General features: G+C 38.7%; 1 protein-coding gene and 1 pseudogene across 2 annotated transcripts in view; one reads left to right on the forward strand and one right to left on the reverse strand.

The window, feature by feature from the left end:
- Positions 1 to 2514: 2514 nt before the first annotated feature.
- On the reverse strand, positions 2515 to 4966 carry LOC143880839 (cation/calcium exchanger 1 pseudogene; annotated as a pseudogene).
- Positions 4967 to 14108: 9142 nt separating this feature from the next.
- LOC143880867 (uncharacterized) overlaps positions 14109 to 24037 on the forward strand; it is a 29334-nt gene continuing 19405 nt past the window's right edge. For both annotated transcript variants that reach the window (XM_077383844.1, XM_077383850.1), the window contains exons 1-2: positions 14109 to 14354; positions 14458 to 14589. In XM_077383844.1, coding sequence (XP_077239959.1) covers positions 14262 to 14354; positions 14458 to 14589 — 225 coding nt within the window. In that variant the 5' untranslated portion in view covers positions 14109 to 14261. The remainder of the gene's footprint in view (positions 14355 to 14457; positions 14590 to 24037) is intronic.

Here is a 24037-nt window from a genome sequence, read left to right on the forward strand (position 1 = left end):
GGGAAAATGAATAGATAAATAGAGGCAGGATTCAGTGGTTTGGTTATCCAAACCCTTCATGGGCTATGCCGTATGGTGGATTTTCCACATAATGAAATTCTTATGCATTGGATTACCGCAAGGTTCATTTGGTTGTACAAGGAAAATCAAAGTAATAGGACAAATGATGGATTTTCCACATACTGAAATTCTTATGCTTGGGATTACGCCGCAGTTCATCTGGTTGTACAAGGATAATCGAAGTAAAAGAACATATTTTCCTTTTACTAGCATTGTTTTGTTTCCATTTACTATTGTTGACAAGGAAATTTCATATTCGGATGACAGTCCTTGTGGCGGTGAAAAAGGACTTGCATTTGGAAATAAGGGCCCGTTTGGATGCCGAGAAGATTTTGATTTGGATTTCTCACATTTGCAGCCCTTTTTTCATTGTAATCTGGATTGGATCAAATTCTTGGATTTCTAATTCAGCAGCTGACAGTGAAAAAAATCAGATTTCTAAATTTGCTATGGAAATAAGAAATTGGAAATCCACATAACTGGCAGTTTCCTTCACCCTCTTTGCTCCTCAACCTCTCCCCTCCACTAGGAAGTACCCCCTTTCCTCTCTGTCTCCCTCTACATGAGCTGCCGGATCTAGTCATTTTGTATTCAAAACTCAAATCCAAATCCAAATCCTAATACAAAATGTGAAGTATCCAAACGGGCCCTAAATGGAATTTATGTTTCCTTTTGTTCTACTTCTATATAAGGTACGTTTGGTTGCATTGAAATAGTGTTTATATAGTAGTGAAAAGTAAAATAATTTTCATTCTACTTTCCTAGTCAACTAAGAGTGTTTTTTTCTTTTCTTTTTTTAATAATAACCTTTTGAGTTTGGGAGGGAAAGTAAACTAGATATTTACTTTATTTTTATTTTTACTTGGAAAATAGCATCATTTTATCTCGTCATTACTCTTGCTTATCATGCATCCAATAGTCCTGTTTGGATTGCAGAAAATAAAAAAGGGAAGTGACATATCAACTAACCCGGGACAGCCAGCTGCAGTGTGTATCCAGGACTGCAGAGGGGTCGATGTATGTACTTCACATGGGAAGGATTCAATGGACCTGATTGCCACGTACACTGCAGTTCCAGAGAAGCGGTTTGAAAAGGAAAATTTTTATCGAAAATTTTTTCAATCCCCCCTCCAAAATCCTTGCGTAGGGTGGGCCCCCATTTTACACCCTGTTTTGATAGGGTGGGCCCACTAACTCCGCTCAAATATCATTTCCCCTGTTTTGATGGGGTGGGGCCTAGAATGCTAGTTACAGTATAAATTTTGTTATATGGAGATTAATTTTGGGTTAATGATGTCTTCTGTTTGTGACAATTTTTTTAATATTGTAGAATATTCAGTGTGATGTGGCCAAGAATGCATCCAACCCAATAAAGATGTTCTCAAAGGAAGCCAAGTTTACCACGTTTCTAACGAGTGATGACAAGCTTTATAATTGAAGGGAGAGAAAAGCTGTTACATCTTGCATCCAACCATGTATGTTAGGTCCTACAATGGACCTGACTTTGGCTCCTTCTGTAACTAAAATGACCTAACACCAATATCATTGTACCCCGTGCACTAGACGTTCATGCACCAAACCTTTGCCGACAGAGAGGATACAAGCATTGGATTTATTTCGAACTTATCTTGTAGAATAGTGGTAAGTAGTGTTTGGTCATCAACCACGTCCAGAGTAGTGGTATGGTTGTCCTTACCAATATAGAGAAAGGGGGAGAGGTAAGAAAGCGAAAGAGAGAAAAAGCATTGTTCCCAAGAAATCCAAGCAAAATTCCTCCTTTTTTGTGGATTTTGGCATGGATTTGATAGGAAGGAAAAAAGGGTGACACATAAGCAAACATGCAATGATTAATCATGAGACTTCCCTGGTAGTCTCATGAGATGTCAATGCTATACTGGCAATCAAACAAGGGATTTTGCTGACATGACACCCAAATGCCAATCAAAACCCCTAAGCTATAAAGGCTTTTGTGCAACTAAACGCACCCTAGGGTATTGTCTGGATTTCAGTCCCAGGTCTTTCAGAGTAAATAAAATGATTGATATTTGCACCCTTCTCTTTATTTTGATTCTTCTTTCCCAGTGAGCTGTTGCTGTTTTAAGTGCAATGAAGAAGTGGGGTGTTCTTGTAGATAGAAGACAAGGGGATGTAAGCAGTTTTGAAATACCTGCATGAAAAAAGAAACTTTGCCCCAAGGTCTACTGGGGATGAGTCCTTTTAAAGACTTCGGTGAGTGAAAGGAGTTTTTGGTTGACTCCATAGAGCCAATTCATGATTGACTTGGTGAGTTTTTAACAGTGAGTGTAAATCTCTACTCTGTTAAACACATTTTTATACACTTCCTCAGCATTTCTACCCTCTTGTTTGTCTTTTTTTGCAAAAAAACATGAAGAAAAAGACAAACTAGAGGTGAAAATGCTGCCATCTTTAGGAAAAGCCAACCGAGAAGGGGTGGAAATGCTGAAAAAGAGAGTGGAAATTACTACCATTTCACCCTCCCTTATGTACACATATATTCTCTTGCAATGTCCTTGACACTAGGGCATTTGACAACGATGCCACTTCTCCTATCTGATTTTTCACATAGCAATTTAATATCAAAGATTACAACGATACCCTCTTTTAGGGTCTAGAAGTGCATGGAAGTCCCAACCAACTAAGGTGTCATTTTGTTACACCAAGCCAAGTATTTGGAGAAGACTTAGGAGCCATGAAGTTGAACCAAACCAAGTGTTTGGACAATACTTAGGGAGAGAAAGCAGAGATATATAGACAAAAGCCCAAATCCTAAGAACCTATCCAGCCTCATACCTTTCCTTGGCAGGATCAAAAGACCCCAAAGCAAGCCACCCACCAAAAAGAACAATGTTTGGAAAAGTGAGTCGTCTTTTGGGACCACATATGAAGATGGGTATACTTTCCAAGTTGAGAAAACAAGAGACAGCCCCAACCCCACCAAAGTGTTGAAAATAGGCCCTGCATAACAGCCACAGATTGCAATTTGGGTCCCATCTGATCCATCATTCAGCGCCATTGCAACATTGGCAATCAAGTCCCCAAGTGAGTTACCCCAAGCAAGGACAGTCAGCCCTAGGATTGAAGTGCTTATACCAAATATATCCGCTAATGAAACCAGCAAAGAAACCAATTCCTGAGCAATAATGTAAGTCCAAATCACACTCATCAGAAATCCTGCAACAAGCCAAGGGAATAGAAATCTTTTGGGTGGGCTAGACTTCTCAGTAGTCACAAATGCAAGAGTTCCTAAAATTATCCCAGCTACACCTCCAGATATAAAAATAACGAGGCTTGTTTTCAAGCCCATATTCCCTCTTTCAGAAGCCCAAATGGCTGCCACAAGTACTGGTGCTAATGTCGCCGAAGCCACCGCGAATGGCCTAGACCATCTCTCCTCACATACCACAGGAATAGTCAATCTCCTTGGTAGATAAATTGGCAGCTCCAAAATGTAAAGAAAACTACCCCAGTAATAACAAGTTGAGGAATTGAAGTTACAACATCTTGTTTTAGCCCTCTGTTCCTCATTTTTAAGAGCTTCTTTCTCCATCATCAAAATGCACTCTTTATCAATACTAGCCAAGAGAGGCACACCCAATTCGCCGAATTCTAATCTGTCAATAGGCAATAGAGGAGCTGCAACAGACAAACTCACCTCTGTTTCTTTCCTTCGACAGAAATGCGAAATAGAGACTATAAACACATATATAAAGTAGAGAGAAGTGAAACCCATTGCTCCCCATATATTGATCCTTCCAACAATCAAGATGGCAAGCAGATAAGATAGAGTTAAGAGGAAGAAACAAACATCTCTAATAAAGCTAGACTTGTCTAGAGAAATGCGGCGGGGGCCAACCAAAATGCTTATTATTCCAACTACTACTGTGGAAACGAAGAAAGCGCCACCTAGTATACTGTTGAAGCCAACATCGGCATCCCCAGCGCCCATGAAGGAGACGATACTCGCGAAGACATCGGGCGCGCCATTGCCTAGAGAAAGAAGGGTGACTCCAGCTATAGTGGGAGAAAGCTTCAAAATTATTGACAATCTCTCTAAACAAGAGCAAAAGTAATAGGCAGCTGTATTTCCCAATAGATAGAAAAGCAAGACAAGCCAAACGACTAGTATGGTGTAGCCAAAAATTGGGTGTTGGCCACAGACACAATAGAAGAGATTGAGATAGTCTATGTAGCCTTGTGATTTGCATCTTCTTTCAGATATAAGAAACATGCACTTGGCTTCATTGCCTTGATAATTTTCTAGTCCTATGCAACCAAATTGGGAATTATGAAGAGGTTGAGATGGGGGGATGAGGGGTTTTGTGGGTATGGGTGTTGTGAATTGATGGAGAGAATGAGGATTTGAGGGAAAGATGTGAGATGTGAGGTAGAAAGAAAGGAGGAAGAGGAAGGATATGTTGAGGAAGGGATGGGATTTTTTATTGGTGTGGGAAATGGAGGCCAGTTTTGCCATTCAAGGATTTGGAAAATAACATATGATAAGGAATATAGTTGTCAGAGGGGTGAAGGTTGAGTTGCGGGTTTCATGGTGATGGAAGTGTTGGTAGTTAGTGAATGAACAGCCTTGGCTTTGAACTTTTGATTGAGTGATAAGAAGTGGTTTATATGAATGAATAGAGAGAGAGAGAGAGAGAGATGTACCATCACAAAGAAGGAAAGCTTATTGATGCAAACTATGCTGTCAAGAAAACTCCAAGGTTTGTATGGACCTCCCTCAGTTGTAACTTTTATCTTTAATCCGGCAATTATATTTGCACACAGACACAGAGAGAGACAGAGAGGGAGAGAAGACCTCTCTCTCTCTCTCTCTCTCTCTCTCTAATGGTACACTTATTGGGTTGTATGGACCTCCCTCAGTTGTAACTTTAATCTGGCATCTATATTTAGTACAAGAGAAACAGAGAGAGAGAGAGAGAGAGAGAGAGAGAGAGTCATCTTATTTATGTTTTAACTTTTAACTTCTTGTATACTCTCTCTAGTGGGGTTTGGAGGTAAGGCGGCACGTCTCCCTTTTGTATTGAGAATTTGAGATTCACCTTATTTTGGGATTTGCTCGGCAATTTCGCGGAAAGCCATTTCGAGGCTGGCTTTTGCATGTGAGAACGGCCACATCGGATGAATGAATGAAATAAGACAAAATCTGCCAAAAAGTTAACCTGTGCGGGTGTTCTCTCATGCAAAAGGCAGCCGCAAAATGGCTTTCTGTGAAATTACGTAGCAAATCCCCCTTATTTCATATGCTTCTTAATTATATAGTTCCTCTGCCCTCTGGATTGTTTTCTGTGCCTATGTGGCTTCTCTCTCATGCAATAGCCCGCCCGTTAAATGCCTTCTGCGACGGTCCCTAGCAAATCCCTAGTAATAAAATTTAGGAATTTTTACCAAAAAAGGTCCCTATCACGCAAAATAAAATTTAGGAATTTTTACAGGTCTATGTAGTTTGTCTCTAATGGGTTTCGGACAGCAAGCCATCTTGTATGTTTTCCTATTATTAATTAAAGAAACTTCATGTTTAATGTTCTTTGACATTTACATCTTTTGATGCTATTACTATTTATAGATGCACTTTGCTGAAGGTGACAGTGCAACTAACGGGGCATCCTTTCTAAGGGTGCTCTTGAGTTTAGCATTCATATGTAAAAAGAAAGTAGAGACTCTTAGAAATTAATTGCCACAACATCCCCAAAACCAACCATCGTCAAATCCTGTTGTTATTAATTTTAGGACAAATCTAGCCTATTTTAAAGTCAGTTAAACCCAACTATAACTAATTGCTAGCGTCCATCGCAAAAGGCATTTGGCGGATGGTCTGTTGCATGTGACAGCAGCCACCTCATGAATGAAGACAAAATCCGCTGAATAGTGAGCCTGTGTGGCTGCATTGAGTACTTTACTAAGTGGGTTGAGGCAATCCTGCTGTGGAAGGCCCATAAAATAAACATCTCACATTTCCTCAAAGATAAACTTCATCAGGAATGCATCGTCACTGACAATGGCTCTCATTTCACTAGTTCACACCTCAGAGAACTCTTAGTAAGAACTCTCATTTTACTAGTTGACAATCAAACATCCCTTCGACAACCAAGTCGAAGCACATAATAAAATATTTGTGCTTATATGAGAGATGGGGTAAAATACTAAAATCCATTGTGCAAGAAATCTATTATTTGTGCTTATTTAGATGACATAAAGGATATTTCCGATTATTTTTTTTTTCATGACTCAAGCCCAATAACGATGACGCAACAATATTGGAATATCCAAAACGTGTCAACCTCTACCTGGTCATCTCCCATTCCATATGCATAACTGAACAATTAATCGATTGCTGATATGAAAAATAACTCCAAAAGAGGTTGAAAAGATAATATGGGGTTATCAGATGTCAAGTCACTCGACAAGAATAACCAAGCAGCTATATACCATCAACCTCATGCAATAGATTGGGTATAAATTCCTTGTAAACGAGATGCTATGATTTTTTTCCCTATAATATTAGCTTACCCAATGGTGATGGAGAAAGATAGATATGAGAGGGACTGAGTGATGAGAGGGTAAGAAATAGGGGTGCAAGTTTGGCCCTGTCCGCCCTGACCCGTCCTGAGCCCGAACAGGGTCAGGGCGGGTCAGGGTTCATTTTTTTTAGACCCTGACTCAGGTCGGGTCGAGTTTTGGGTTAATGCCTCGGATACCCTGACCCGGCCCGACCCTAAGTTTTCTATTATAGAATTGAACCATCTGTGCATGTTTCTTTTGCTAATGTTTTCTATTATCTTGGATTGATGTTTCTTTAGATTATTATTATTAATTGTCTATGTTGCCTGTCATGTTGTTGAATTCATATTGTCTTATTTTGTTCCCTTTCTCTGTTTATTGATCATTTTGTTCTATATGATAAGTAGTTGCTTTATTTTCGGCACTCTTAACAGGTATTTGCACTAGGGTCAGGGCGGGTCAAGGCCGAGATAATGGGATCCTGGGTTGGGCTAGGGTTTTGAAAAACCCGACCCAACCCGACCCTGTTGCAGCCCTAGTTAGAAAGGCATGAAAAACAAGGAAACAAAAAGCTCTACCCAAAATATGATGACTTTTTCCTTGTTTGTTAGCCACTTCTCACCCTCTACTCATTAGTGCCCTCTCAAGTCTCTCCTTCTCCCACCTGCCCTACCCTCTCTCACCACTTGGAGAAACTAATTCATCATGAAAAAACATTCATGGTTGCCAGACATGGCATAAGGAGAAAAATGTTTCATGGAATACTAGTGGGGCCAATTGTGAGAGATGGATGGAGAGGGAGAGACATAAGAAGATGAGAGTGAGGGGAGCATGCAATGCCCTTAGAAAATTGGGGAAAAAAATAAATTTGAAGTAGTACATTAATTTTCACTGTTTTGTAGGAATTTCTCATTCTCTCTCCGCTTGTGCCCCCTTCTCAGTTCATCTTTTACAATTAAGCCATGTCTGGCTGTTAGGAATTTTTTTTCATTGATAAGTGGTAAGAGATGCGTGTGGGTGGGTGAGAAGTGGCTAAAAATCATGAAAAAGTCGATCCAATTTTGAGTAGTATTTTTGTTTCTCGATTTTTTGTCCCTTATCATCACTTTGGAGACACTAGTTTCCTATTTTTTGTTTCCTAGTTTTTAGCCACTTCACTAGTCTACACTTCGAGACACCGATTTATCATGAAAAAAATAAATCATATGTGATAGCCAAACCGGCGCGAACGTGCCCTTGAACCCTCGAATATTCCATGGATTAGTTTTTCATGGTTGGCATACATGCCTTAAATACCCCAGCAGGGTAGATACCATTTCTTCATCACAAATCTGTCTTTTCTCAGGGAGATATAAAATACCAAACCAACTTCGCTGGCAGTTCTTTTTCTTCATCCTAAGGCATATCCTCGTGCTTAGGCACTGTTTGTTTTGGATTCTGGGAAAGGATTCTGAGTCCAAAACCTCAAAATTAAAAGTAAATTTGAGTCCAATAATCAGTTTTGGAATCTCAATCGGTTCACAAACATGGCTTTAGAGATTTGCTCAACGGATTAGCAACCCAAAAACAAGAAAACGTCAATGAAAACAACATTATAGTCTACATGAATTGAATATATATAATTGAGTCCTACAAAATGATAATGAAAAGAAGGTGGGCAGAATTTGTGAGCAAGGGTCCAAAAAGTAGTGACCCACAAAAGCACAAAATATGTAAGCTCATTGTGGATGGATTAATTTAAAACGAAGGGCGTATGGAGAGTTTCACATTTGCACGTTTTTTAGGCAATGAGTTGGCTTTGGAAAGTAACTTATGGAAAGGATATGAAGGGTTAAGGATATGAAAGGTTGAGAAGCATGAGAGAGCTCTTTATGATGTCACATGCATCTTATCATTGCATGACACATGTCAGATTAGAATCACGCACGCGATGACTAAGCAAGATGTGCATAGAATCATTTATTTACATGGCACAATGTATGTAAGCTATATTCAGTTGCAATCATCTGGTTGGAAAACCCGTGGAAATGATGTGGCGAGAAGAAAGGAAAAGGAAAAGGAAAACAAAACAAAAGAAGGGCAGCTAGCAAAACAGAATTTAGTTTGGAAAATAAAGACGAAATCCCATGTTGTGACATGTGCGCAATAAGACAGAAGTGAGCTCAAATCCCCGCGAAATGCAAAAAATAGTGGAAATAACCAAATCGTTGGTCAATTTCACTTTCGTATGTGAAACTACCAGTTACTCCAAAAGCTTAAGTTGTTGGAGAAGGTGGTATTTAATCTTTTTACTTTAACACTCCCCATGATGTGTAACTCTTTTTTTAGGTTTGGCCTACACGCGGCACATGTGGCCCCTTTTTTTGGATTTGGCCTACATGCGCCACATGTGGTCCCTCTTTTTGGGTCTGGCCACTGCATGTGGATTCCTCTAATCCATCTTATCCGTCAATCTCTTGGATCAATCACAATTTTTGATTTGATTAGGTCTCCGAGTATCTAGGTGTGTCTACCCTTTGGGCTTCAACACCCTCTACTTGGTTTAGTCGCGCTCATTGCCTCAAAAACATGTAGAAAATAACAATATGTTCCTCCTGCTTTGGCATGTGACCATTGTATTATTTCCATTTTCCTTTCTCTTGAGGAATCAAGCAATTGCACTAATTTGAAATAGTGAATGACTTCTGCTTTGACATGTGACCAAGGTCCTTTCCAACCAGTCAACCCCACAACGGCTATGGAAGGCCATGACATCCATTCCTTCGATTAATGGCTGTTATTTTGCAACTAAATATTCCTTTTACAAGGGTATTTACAGGTGATTTATGTTAAACAATTGTGCATCACATGCGCAGTATAAACATCACATGAAAATAAACCACACTAATTAAAATCTTATTTGGCATCTTGGGATATGCAAGATTCTTCCACTAATCATATTGAGAATCAAACAATTCAAGGATAATACATATAAGTTATAACGCCATATTGCTAAACAAATAAGTGATTATGAGCAACCAATGTTTCACGTTGCGGAAAAATTCACTGATCTTAAAGTAATTTTTCCCGAGGATTACGGTGATAAAAGCAGTGTTCAAATTTTCATTCATAAATTAAATAAAAGATAACTAAAAATCTCCATAAATAATAATCACTCAACCTGTCAAGTTTTCAGACGAACAGAGCTCTATAAGGTCCACTATTGATGTTAGCATGATGTTCCAATATGCTTCTCTCGAATAAATCTTTCCTAAAGTATTGGCATGTTCATACTTGAATTAGTGAGGTCATCATAATGTTTTAAAGAATTCTATGGCATATAGACATTTTTGAGGGCACCTATAACTCTTCCAATCTATGATTCATGACTTGTTTTCTATAAAAATACTAATCTTTCTTGAGAAGTGAAAACTTTGCACTGTTTTCTGGCCAATGCATCAATTCAACTATTTAATTAACAAACTAGTTTTTTTTTCTCATTTTCCTTTTCACTATTGCAGTTGGACGGCAATCACCCACTTATCCCACCACGGAATGCTCTTTGTTCCCATTGGGTACACTTTCGGGGCTTGTATGTTCAAGATGGATGCGATTAGAGGGAATTCTCCATATGGTGCCGGAGTTTTTACTGGCGATGGCACGAGGGAGCCAACTAAAATTGAACTGGCACTTGTAGAGCATCAACGCAAGTACATGGCTGCCATAGTCAAGTGGCTAGCACAAGCTTGACTACTTAGCTCAGATTCCTATCCGGCCCCCAACTCCACATTCTTTCATTTGAAATCTTCTCTTTCCTCTGATTCAAAAGATTCACTTGTTTTAATCATTGTTGTTCTATAAGATGGGCTGAACATTATAGAAACATCTAGGGATCGGAGGCTTACGATCATCCCATAAAGATGATTTATGGGGTACATCCTATTTACGTTGTGGCCCAAGAAATGAAAGGTTTGGATCATCCTTTGAAGTGGGCACTGCTGTACTTTACGGAAAATACTGGATTTCACTCTAACTCAGCTAAGAAAATCTCGACCTGAGATAAGCCTTCATCACCTGGACTTGAAGTCAAGTTCTCCTTATGTAGAAAGATCTTTCTTAGGTTTGTAAATATAAATTATATAGAAACATTCTCAGAGATCTTTCTTATGTTTGTAAACAGACATTTTGATTCCTATTTCTTTTAATCATTTGCATGCCCCTTTTATTGAAGCAAATGTAAACTACCCAAATAACTCTCCAGATTTGTCCCCTTGAGAAGTAACATGGATAGTATGAAGGTTATGATATATGGTCGATCGTCCCAATCTGATTGAACTTACCAAATAACTCTACGCCATAATAGTCAGAGCTACTACAAGAAATATGGTTTATATTCAGCATACTTTAACTAGCGGTCAGTAAAACCACCACCAAAGGTATTCAGTTAGCGGCGGCCCTAAATAAATTGCCAGCATAAATTGTTTTTCAGCGGAAAAAACCAAACAATTACCATTGGAGTAGGTTTGGGTGTGTTCTTCAATGCGCTCACAAGCCAATTGAAAGAAAGGATAAACTGTGTCTGTGCAATGCTGTACTGATATCATTTCCCTAATAAAATAACACTCTTTTCCGTTAAAAATTCATGCTTCCTTGGTGTTAATATACTTTGCCATTGAAAAGAGCAATTAAGTGGTGGTTCTCTAAGATTTCCAAATTGTACATGGATTTTATTTAATAGAATCGTCTTTCGTACTTCATTATAATTAGGATAAGATGTGAAAATTTTGAGTTTTATTTTTGAAGTAAAAGGAAAATGGCACAATTATTTGATTTCAAATTTGTCTGGCCCCATACAGTCTAAAAGACCGTTTGCCTCTTCTTCTTCTTTACTTTTCTTTTTTTTTTATGTTTTTTGTCTTCATTGCTGGTGACTACTGCAACTCGAAAGAGGAAGAAGATGAGGGAGAAGAAAAAAAGAGGAAATAGAGGAAAATGAATTGAAGGAGGAAGAAGAAGAAAAGAGGTGGAAGGAAAAAAGATGACTGGATGCTGGAAAAATTGGAAAGCACGGGAAAAAATGAAAGGTGCTGAAAAATAAAAATTAAGAGGAAGAATAAGAAAAAGAAGAATCAACGCCGAGAAAAATGGAAGGCATCGTAAAAAACAAAAAAGAAGAAGGAAAAAGTTGGAGTCGAGCCGATAAACATTGGCGTTGACTAGAAAAAAATTAGAGTTTTCCCGAGTTGACCCCTACTTTTCCAAGTAAGCCCCTCTTTCCAAATTCGGCTCCAACTTTTCCGAGTCGTTTTTCTTCTTCATCTTCCTCTCCTTTTCTTTTTTATTGGGCCTTCCATTTTTTTTCTAGCGTCTTCCATTGTTTTCCAGGACGATTGTTCTTTCTTCTTCTTCTTTTTTTCATTTTTCCAATGCCATTCATTTTTCCGGTGCTTTTACATTTTTTCATGCATCTATTCTTCTTTTTTCCATCTTTCTATTTTCTTCTTTCTCCACTTTTCTTCTTCAACTTCCTCTCATTTTTCTTCGTCTTCCTCTCCGTCTTCTTCCTCTTTTGAGTTACAACAATGTTCGACGGCGGTAGAGATGAAAAAATAGAAAAAAAAAATAGAGAAGAAGAATAAAAGGGCATTTTGATATTTTGGATGGTATGACACCGAGTAGACATGAAATCAAATAATGGTGTCATTCACCTGTCAGTTAAAAAAAAATGATTTTTTTTCATATTTTACCTATATAACTAGGGAAATGATATCAGCGCTCTACTGTTTTGATATTTCCGCTCCACTTTCTTGTCTTTTAGTATTTAAAAAGGCTGTCAAAAGGTTATTACGGTTCCCAAAAAGCTCTCACAAGCCCTTTAAATGCTAAAAGACAAGGAAGTGGAGCTTAATTATAAAAAAAGTGGAGCGCTGATATCATTTCCCTATAACTATGGGTAATCTTAGAATGTGTTGTATGATTTATTTAGGGTGATGATATTTTCACCCCTAAGGCATGCGCCCCGTTGTAACGTGATTTGACGTCAAAAAGCGTTAAATTGCCCACTGTTCATGTCAAATCATGTTATAAGGGGGGCGCATGCGTACTGTAGGAGGAGGCGGGGTGAAAATATCATCTCCCTTTATTTAAACACATGTTTTTCCAGATAACATTGTAAGAAAATTATGCTAAGAATTCACAGATCCCGGGTAGGGAGATATGATATTCCATTTACTTGTAGACCTAAAACAGTTCACAGTTGGAAGGTGAGATTGACATGTCATCCTATAACGCCTTACCTGTGTGAGGGACTATAGTGACCTATCTTAGTCAATGGGTTGGAGACCCTAAGAAGTGACAAACGAGTGTGGTAAAAGTTTATGCACTGAACATAACACGATCACGTCAACTTTGAATAACTTGAGGAAAATTCTTATACCTGTTAAGGTTATTCTAACTAAGTACTGCCCTTAAAAAGAAGAAGTGGAAAATAATATAAATCAAAAGAAGAGTGACCATATGGAAACATGGGTTGGAATATCATCTAATGCATTAAACCTCATGTTATGATGTAATGGTCTCACCCGAGGTTTAAAATTTCAGTTTCGGTACCGGTTTTGGAGTTTGAAAATTTGAATTTTCGACCGAAATTTCAAATTTGCAGTTGAAATCTGGTACAAAACCCCGAAAGTAATATTTTATTCAATATTTCAGTAATTTCGGTGAAATATTAAAATAATATTAAAGAAAAAGATTTTTTTGGTCAAATTTCGGGAAAACCGAAATTTCGGTCCGGTCGAAATAAATGACCATTTCGGTTTTTATGGGTTTCGGTGTCTGTCTCCACCGAAATTTCGGATTTCGGTCGAAATTTAAAACCATGGTCTCACCATCTCTATGCATATGGTAGGGCCCGCTATTTTCACATCATGCTCCAATGCGTGGGGCCCACCATCTCAACCCAAACCTATGTATCTGGTGGGCCCAACTCGATTGGGATATCATCTCATGCATTACAACTCATGTTTTGATGTAGCGGGCCCACCATCTCCATGCATATTGTAAGACCCGCTATTTTCACCTCATGCTCAGATGGGTGGGGCCCACTGGCATGGAATTATTGATGTAGCGGGCCCACCATCTCCATGCATATGTTAAGGCTGTAAGGCCCACTATTTTACACCTCATGTGATTGATGGGATGGGGCTCACTATTTTAAACCATTTAACACCTAAGATTTTGATGTGGTGGCCATGGTGGGTGGGGCCCACTGGCACGGAATTATTTTAGCGTGTTAAATTTAGATACGGTCCCATTAGTCTATGAGACATAATTAATAGGGAGATGATAAATTCGCACCTCCTGGAGGATTATTCACTTCCAATGAACTCTTTTTGACGTCAAAAAGCGTCTAAAAAAAGAGGGTAACGTGAATAGACACTAACGCTTTTTGACGTCAATTCACGTTGCCAGGGCGCGAACAATCGTAGAGGGGGTGCGAATTTATTATCTCCCAATTAGTATTGCTTAATCAAAATACAGTGGCAAGGGCCTCTCTCCCTATCTCTCTTCATTTTTCCCCTCTGCTACTTTGAAGCCCTAGAAAACCCTAAAAAAACCCTAGGAAATACGATTCGGAGGGTTTGGATGGTAAAATCTTCTCATCTGTTCTGTTCTTCCTCTACTTCACCATGGGAGCGAGTCGCAAACTACAAGGAGAGATCGATCGAGTTCTGAAAAAAGTTCAGGAAGGTGTTGATGTCTTCGACAGTATCTGGAACAAGGTATCTTTCCGAAAAATCATATTTTTCTTTTGTTCTATTTTATCATTTTTGTTCTCTGTTAAATTACTTTCTTTTTCTGTTTTTTTTTTTCCATCGTGTTTAGGTTTACGATACGGAAAATGCGAATCAGAAAGAGAAATTCGAAGCTGATTTGAAGAAGGAGATCAAGAAGCTGCAGAGATATAGAGATCAGATCAAGACGTGGATTCAATCCAGCGAGATAAAGGACAAGAAGGTTAGAATATTCTCATCCTCTTTCTTTTATCTTTGATCTCTTATTTTGATGTGTTAGGGTTAGGGTTTCTGTTGTCGGACATTTTTGTGATATTATGTCTTTCTTTTTGCAATTTAAAGTTGATTCGAGAAACTTAAGACTTCGGTTGTGAAGTTTGATGCCTGCAATGAGAAGTTGATTAATAAGAAGACTTTGAGTTGTTATATACTTATATGTAATATAGAGTTTCTGTTAATTAATATAAATACTGGTCAGTAAAGTGTCGCAGAGCTTTTTGGTCAGATTAGGGTTAGTCTAGAGCATAGTTAGCAAAATGTGATTCGCCGAAAAAAAGGGGACTGGAAAAATTCTGAGTTTAATACAGTATTGGTTCAAAAAAACGTAGTAAATAATGAAAACACCAAAAAAATGATGATAAAGTTGGAAAGTTGGCCAAAAAACGAGTTTAGCACGTTTTAAACTTGTTTTAAACATTTTCCTAAGAAGGCGCGGTTTTTTTTAATGTAAAAGTTTATTATTGAGTATTAAACGGCAAAGAAATAAAATGTGTTTAAAACAGAGTTTTGCTAACTATGGCCTAGAGCGCTTTTCTTTTTTGAATGGTTAGATATCATTAATAAAGGAAGAAGAATGTACAAAGCCGGCCGAGATGGACGACTAAAACCAGAAAAAAGAAAGGAAAAACAAGATAGCAAGCAGAAAACATCACGGGGTAAGTCAAGCTCTTGCTTCCCTGCACCCTCCCTAGCGAGCTTATCTGCCTCCTCATTAGCATATCGTTTCACGTGCTGAAAGGTCATGCTAGCCCCTCCAATGCGATCCCTGATCTCGTCCATCCAACTTCCAAATCTCCTAGGTGCATGTTTATTTCCTTTTAACCAGCTGATGACATTAAATGGTCTAGAGCTTTCACATGCTGAAAGGGTGATGCTAGCCCCTCCAATGCGATCCCTTATCTCGTTCGTCCAACTTCCAAATCTCCAGGTTGCATGTTTATTTCCTTTTAACCACCTGACGACATTAAATGGTTTAGAGCTTTTTTATTTTTCTTCCCGAATGGTAGAGCTTTTTTATTATCTTTCCCCTTGACTCTAGTTCAGGCTTTTTGTTCTTGTTCTGAAGTGGTCCCCGTTCTGACCCCTTGGTTGCCCCCCCCCCCCCCACTCCCCTTTTTCTTCTTGAATAATAAATATTCTTGCCATTCAAAAAAAGAGTTGCAGAGCTTATGCTTGGCAAAAAAAAATTAAAAAAAATCCATAGAGTACAAATATAGGCACTTTTAAGGGATCTTGAGTTGGTCCATTAAAAAAAAAGGATCTTGAGTTGGTGCGCTGCTCCCACACTTCATGTATGTAGAAGCCAGATAACTCAAGGAGAACTGACCTAATGAATAGCCCTAGATGAAATATCTTTTTTCTACAAACAACAAACCTCCATTTGAAGTTGCCTCAAATGGGGAAGCTGTAAAACCATGGCTGATTTATACCTAGTACCAGATTAAATATATGAAGTTCTTGTATTCTTTTAGTCTTGTTTCTGTGCCATGGGTTTCGTGCCCCCAAATTAGGAAGTGATTCTAAAACCCCCAATTTAGTGCCTTCAAACCAGTTTCCAGCCAGTTCTATTTTTTTTCTTCTTCTATGGTTGTATCACTATCACTCATTTAGTTAGCTTCTTTCCATGTAACAATGAAACTGCATTTTCAATGTTCCAAGCTCATGTACAAATATACTTAGATATACCTATTGGGAATAGCCTTATCTTATATCTTGACTTTCAATATTGTTAGTGCACTGTATCTATGGCTTTATGTATTCCTAGTTACCTAAATATTTTTTTTCTACAATCTGTACCTTGTGCTTTTATGAAGTACTATGCGCTTACCCGTGGATTTTTTACTTTTCAATATTATCTTTTGTCGAGTTTTTTAGGTTTCTTGCATGCCTGTAGGTAACCCCAAAAAATATTCCTCTTTCGAAGTTATACAGGTTTTTATGTTACATTTCTTAAAGTTATGCTTTCTACTAATCATTCAAAAAAATAGAAGTTATGCTTGCCATTAAATCTCTTAGGTATAAAAGCTCAAGCTGCATTTAGAGTAGTTTTTTTTTTTTGGACCAAAAAAATTATTAATATTTCAAAGAAAATATAGAATGGCTTCTAATACAGACCCTAACACTGTAATGCCAAATGACCTCAGCACTATATAATGACGATAGAATAATTCATATTATGGGAAGTACCAAATTTGATTGGGATGTAAACTCACAAGCTTATAGATTAGCGAATTTTGGTATTGTTTGTAACATAGTTTTAAATTTCATCCAAATTGACATGAAATGACCGAAATGTTTTCGTTTCCATCCCCACTGAAACACTTACCAAAATCGAAACGCATAGCAAAACTAAAACCTAAGTGTATTAGTGGTTTACTAGATTAGTATGTGTCACACAATTATATTTATATGAATTGCATGTGAAGTGTGGTGCATGTCTTTTGTATAAATTTTATATAAATTACATATAAAATTTGATATGTACTAAATTACCAGGCATGCATGACGGCGCATGTTACTAGGTGTTCAATGTTGTTAGACCATTGTGGGTGGTTTTTTATTATTTGATGGTTTTTTAGTATGTATTTGTACTTATTCTAGCAGAGGGCGAGCCTTGGCGCAACAATAAGGTTCCATTGTGACCTCGTGGTCACGGGTTCGAGTCACGGAAACAGCCTCTCTGCAAAGCAGGGGTAAGGCTGTGCATGTACATCTAGCCTAGACTTGGCAAACGGGCGGACCGGGTCTGGTTTGACCCGGCCTGTACGGGTTCGGGTCAAAATGACCCGGGAAAATTTATGGGTCACTAAGCTTGGACCCGCACCCGGCCCGTACGGTACGGGCCGGGTCGACCTGTGGGTCACCTGTGTTTCTAGTAAATTTTTGCTTTTTCTGGTTTTTTTAGTTTTTATAGGTATTTGCTAGCCACCTTCTCCAAAGGCTACTTCTCGCCCATCTTTTGCAACTGATGTGTTGAGAGATTTGTCTTATTAGACGTGGTGAAAACTCCAAGGAAATACTTTTTTGGAAAGGTGGCTAGCAATAATAAGTACCGAAAAAGCTAGCAATAATAATCATAATGTACTAAAGTTTTAGAGGAAAATTACGGAAAAAGTGCTATAAAGTAGAAAAATTATGGAAAAAGTACCGAAAAGGGGTTCCTTTATATGACAATTACATAAAAAACTACAAAGAAGAGGTATAGAAATATGACAATTACCTAGAAACTACTTTTTTGTTTCACTTCTATGGGCACCCGCGGGTCCATCCTGACCCGCTCAGTTTTGACAGGTCGGGTTGACCCGCGGGTCAACTTCGAAACGGGTCACAAAACGCTGACCCGGACCAGGAAATTACGGGCGGGCCGGGTCGACCTGCGGGTCCAGGTCAATTCTTGCCAGGTTTAATCTAGCCCTTCCCAGACCCCACAATGGCGGGAGCCTCGTGCTTTGGACCGCCTTATTTGTACTTATTCTAGCACTTTGTGAAGATTTATCTTAAATATCCACCATTTGCATATGTTTCCATACGTTTTCGTAATTTTACAAGATTTTCATCAAAATTTCCATCCGAAACTGATATGTTTCCATCTCCATCATGACCGAAGCACATACTGAACTTGAAACCTGGAACCTTGCTTTGTAGTGCCATAGTTGTTAGGAATGAAATGCCTTATTTTTAGTTTTTTGGTACAAACTCTGTTTGTGAGCCTTGTTTTTGTTATCTGTTTTTTCTTTTCTTTGTAACCCCTTCTTTAGTTTTGTCCTGTTAATATATTTTTCTTCTATTAAAAAAGAGAAGAACTACCATTTGCTAGGAAGCACGGGTACTCTCCCGTGGCTCCCGCACTCGTACCCGACACGTATGGGGTCCGGGTACGTCCTGGGTACGTACCCCATTTTAAAAAGAAAAAAAAAACCAATTTTGGTTGTTGGGTGTGTGTCGGGTGCACACCCACACGTACCCGACACGTCCTGCTTCTTCCTGCTGCTTCTCTTTCCTCTCCTGTACTTCTCTCTTCTTTCCTTTACTCGATATCTACATGTAAACCATTTAAGTAAATGGCTTACTTAAGATTTACATGTAACTAACGGAATACCCCCCATTTGGATTTATTAAAAATAGTTTCAAGACCCAAATCTAAAAGGAAAAAAAGTCAACTCTCCTGTTCTAGTACAAAATTCAAAGAAAAAGGGTCAGGTCAAAATTTTAACTTTTCTTAACTTCCAAACGGTGAGGTATTTTTCAAATTTTAAAAATTCATAAAATCTATCGTGTCCAAACATTATTAAATCCCAAAAGTTCGGTAAAGAAATTCTCATAATTTGGTCTCTAAAAAGTATTTATCTTGTCAGGCACTGGTCAACACACTGGCGACAAATTTTTTTTTCTAATGAATGATGTATTGATGCCTCATGTTATGAAATATGGAACTTAATCACTTATGAAATGAAGAGTAATATTAGAAATTTTCATTTTGGTGATGTTATTGTTATTTTATTGCTCTACAATTTTTTTTTAATTTTTATAAATATATAATAAAATATTAAAATATATTATTATATTCGGTGTACCCGCACCCGGTTTTTTTGGCAAATCACGTACCCACGTACCCGTACCCGTGCTTCATAGACCATTTGGTTAGTGATGCAGTGCCAACATGGTAGCCATGTCATGCCTAGGTGGTTTTGGTGGAGTTCCAAGGTGCAGTCCCTCATTAATGTTGCTGGCCCGTTTGGAACCTGATCTTCTTAAGCACCCGCATTAGTTAGCAACACAGTTGCCTACCTAAATGATTTGCACATTACCACATGCTAGAAAAGAATCCAAATACGAATCTAACTCACTACAACCATCAAGGATTTTCCATGTGGAGGAACATGTGGAGATTCCTTCTTCAAGAAAGAGTCTCTTCTAACACAATTTACACAACAAAGGGGTACACATACACAAAAGTACTTTAGAAAACATTAAGTATGTAATGAGATATTGCACCCCAAAACAACAAAGAGCATGTAAATAAAAGGTAAAAAAAGATCAAAGAACAAGAAAATGATGCAAAATAAACATGAAAAATATTTGCTACTGAGAATAATAAATGCATGGTAAAAAACAATGAAGCAAAAAGGAATAATAAATATGGAAAAACACTATAAAAATCAAAGAAGCAAAAAGGAATAATAAATATGAAAAAAACACTATGTTATTGACAGGGGGGATGGGATACGAGACTAGTTGATGTTTCTATGGATACAAACAGTAACATTCCTTTTGGATGCCACAAAAACTTGGAAAGTAAATGGAAAGAATCAACAAATATTCTTGTCAGTCTCCTGTCGGCTAATGTGACACCCGAAAATGATGATCGAATTTTTTTCCTAAATCGAGTCGATGTAGGCGGAAAATTTCTCTTCCAGGTCTCTCTCTCTCTCTCTCTCTCTCTCTCTCTCTCTCTCTCACACACACACACACACACACACACACACACACACACACGCATGCACGCACCCAAAAGTGATTGGATTATTTCTCTGCCGAGATGGACAACAGTCTGTTCGATCTGAAGCCCAATTGATATTTATATTTTCTCATCCTTTTATTCCCTCTTTGCCACTTTGATGATCATCTTTCTTTGCTTCTCGTTCTCTGTTTTCTTCTTTTCAGGAGGAAGAAGCCTCTTTTTATCAATTGCAAGAAGCCCTAGATTATGATCCGAACAAGTGCTCGAACAAAAATGGATGAGATATAGGCGAGTGCTCGAACATCTTCCGACAGCTTCAAGATGATTTCCCGGATTGTGCTGCTGTATCTTTTGCTATAAAACGATTTTCCAGCAGATTTCCCAGATTCTGTTGTTGTATCTTCCTGCAACTTCAAGCCGATTTCTTTCAACATCAAGCCGAATTTTCTGTTCCTGTCCATCCTTTTAATAGATTGATTTTTTCCCCTTTCCAACTGAGAAAACCAAACAAGGAATTGAATCGGAAAATGCTCCATTCCATTCCTTTTAGGGCATGTTCGGCAACACTTCTCATTTTCGCCTAAAGAATCGGGCGGAAACAGAGTGATGAGAAACTTTAGAAACGGTTATTTATCGCTTCAAGGAATCTTATTTTTAGTCGAAAAAGTAGTGGAAATTTTGGAAACGGACCTTAGCGGGTCACGCAGCCGAACAAGATTTTTGAGATTTTTTTGGCTTTCGTCATTCTCCACCCCTAAAAAAGGGGAAAATCCCGCAAAAGAATAGTTGCCGAACACGCCCTTAATTTCCCATTCGCCACATCATTCCTTTGCGGCTCCCTTCTATTCCCAATATCCAAGCAGATCCTAATTACTATAAGATGAAAGCAAGGTTTTAAATTTCGGTTTCGGTCGCCACGGAAACATGTGATTTCGGTTGGAAAGTTTAGTGAAAATCTTCCAAAATCATGCAAACATATAGAAACATATGCAAATGAGGCTTTGGACTATAGTCTTGGAAAAATGGGTTTTGGTTCTCGGTGGAGAGGTTGGATTAGAGCTTGTGTATCTTCTGCTTGGTTCTCTGTCCTCATTAATGGCTCTTCTAAGGGTTTTTTCAAATCATCTAGGGGGCTAAGGCAAGGGGTTCCTCTATCCCCCTTTCTCTTTGTGATTGTTGCGGAGTCTCTTAGCCGGCTTTTGAGAAAAGGTAGTGAGTTGAGACTTTTTGAAGGTTTCTTAATCGGGAGTAATAAAGTGGAGGTTTCGCTCCTTCAATTCGCAGATGATACGTTGCTATTCTTTGCTCTAATTTTCTCTCAGATATTGAATCTTAAAGCCATCTTAAGGTGTTACGAGATGGTTTCGGGCCAAAGAACTAATTTTTTGAAGTCAGGGTTATATGTTATAAATGTTACTTCTTTCGAAGCCTCTGTCTTTTCTAGGATTCTGGGGTGCTCTTTGAAGTCTTTGCCTGCTTCTTATCTTGGCCTTCCTTTGGGGGTGGGAAGACCGAATAAATTATTCTAGAATCCAATCATCCATAGAGTTGAGAGACGTCTAGACACCTGGAAACGTAATTTGATTTCTAAAGGTGGGCGGTTAGTTCTCATCAAAGCAGTTCTATCAAGTATTCCAATTTATTTTCTCTCCTTGTTCAAATGCCCAGTGAGTGTAGCCCTCAGAATTGAACAGATTCAAAGGCGGTTTTTGTGGGGGGCTCTCTTCCCTCTGGTGGAATCCCCCTGGTTAAGTGGAGTTCTGTGTGCCTCCCTCTGAAAAATGGAGGGTTAGGGATTCGGAGAATAAGAGGCTTTAACATGGCTTTATTGGGCAAGTGGTTGTGGCGGTTTGGGTCAGAACCCTCTGCTTTATGGGTAAGAGTATTAGGGAGCAAATATGGGGTGAGGGAAGGAAATTGGTGTACTGCGGATAATTTTAAGTTCAAAGGTCTCACTGTTTGGCGGGATATTTTGAAGGTTGAGGTTCCATTCTCCAAAGGTATTCGCTTTAAAGTTTATGTTGGGGATAAAATTCGTTTCTGGTCAGATCCGTGGTGTTCAGCAGCTCCTCTCAAGGAAATGTTCCCTAATCTGTACCTAGTGTCTTCTCAAAAGACGGGATGGGTGGCAGATTCTTTTGAAAGGGTGAACTCAGTAGTGGTTTGGAAGCCGCAGTTCAGACGAAATTTTTTTGATCGGGAGTTGAATTCAATCCTTGAATTAATGGCCTTGATTGAAGGGTGTTACATTAAGAAGAGTGGGAGTGATTCCCTCGTATGGTTTTGGTGTACATCCGGATTTTCTCTGTTAAATCATTCTATCATCAGTTGGTGTGTAGCGAAGTGGAGGCTCCTTATGCTTCGATCTGGAATTTCTCTTGCCCGCCAAGGATTTCCTTTTTTGCATGGGCAGTATGTTGTGGTCGTATCCAGACAGTAGACTTCCTGCGCAAGAGAGGGATGATTTTGGTCAACCATTGCCCCTTATGTTCTTCAGATGGTGAATCCATTAATCATCTTTTCATTCACTGTAAATTTGCTCGAGATATATGGGGTTATATTCTATCTCGCTTTGGGGTATCTTGGGCTCTCCCTAACACCCTATCTGATTTCATTAAAAGCTGGGAATGGTGCCCCTGGAAAAGTAAGGGTAAGTTGCTATGGAAGATGTGTATGGTGGCTTCATGGTGGTTCATTTGGAAGGAAAGAAATTCCCGAGTGTTTGAAGGTGTAGCAAAATCGTCTTACTGGATATTTATCAATATCATTTCCGAGGTTATTTCTTGGGCTAGAAGCATACCTATGTTTCATTTTGTCTCAGTGTATGATCTTTGGGAAGGTTGGCAGACTATTTGCCAGGAGGGGAACAACAAACTTACAATTAATCAACCTTGGATCCCTCCTCCTGAGGGAATGATAAAGATGAATTTCGATGGATCCTCTCTTGGCAATCCTGGTGATGCAGGGATTGAGGGTTTATGCTGAGATTCCAAGGGGGATGTTCTCTGGGCTTTCTCGGGCCCCATTGGAGTGGCGGATTCGAATGAAGCGGAAGTGAGAGCTGTTCACTGTGGGATTAAGTCGTTGGATATGTCTGTGATAGATAAGGTGATTGTGGAAGGGGACTCCTCTAATGTTATTCTTTGGCTTCTGGGTGCGGCCTCTCCTCCGTGGCGTTTTTTATCTCTCTTTGAGGAGCTAGATGATTTAGTTGTTCTCTCGTCTATATTCTTTAGGCATGTGAGGAGATCAGCTAATTCAGAGGCTGACTCCCTAGCTCGGAGTGGTGTATTTAGGCCTAGATTGGAGCGGTTTGATTTTCTCCCTCCTTGATTTTGTATTTTCTTTCTCTCACTATTTCTGTATTTTGCTTTGAACCAGCTCGGTTCTTAATATATTCCTTTCCTACCGTCTCAAAAAAAAAAAAACATATGCAAATGATAGAATTTAAGACAAAACTTATGGAAATCCTTGAATAAGCACAAATTCACTCTTATAAACCATTACATGAGTAAGACAACCATCCACGATGGTTCAAAAACATTGAACACCTAGTGACATGCACTTTCACGCATGTCTCATACATTCGTGCAAATATTTATACATAATACGTGTACCACATTTCACATGCAATTCATATACATATAATTATGTAACACATACTGATAGAGTATAGCGCTGTTACACTTACGATTTTGAATTATGCATTTCGGTCGTTTTGGTTTCGGTTTTAGTGGGGGTGAAAATGGAAATATTTCAGTCTACTATTGTATATCGCACATTCAATGAAGAAAATTTGTTAACTTGGGAAAGTAAACAACAGCATTGTTGCTAGATTATAAGGTGATATGGTTACTTGGCATATAAATTGATGGATCACACTAAAGCCAAACTGGTGTGGAGCACATTTAGTGAGAGATTGATTATAAGG

Source organism: Tasmannia lanceolata, unplaced genomic scaffold, assembly GCF_043159265.1.
Source record: "Tasmannia lanceolata isolate RefF3 unplaced genomic scaffold, GAP_Taslan_0.1 ptg000002l, whole genome shotgun sequence".
Taxonomy (NCBI): Eukaryota; Viridiplantae; Streptophyta; class Magnoliopsida; order Canellales; family Winteraceae; genus Tasmannia; species Tasmannia lanceolata.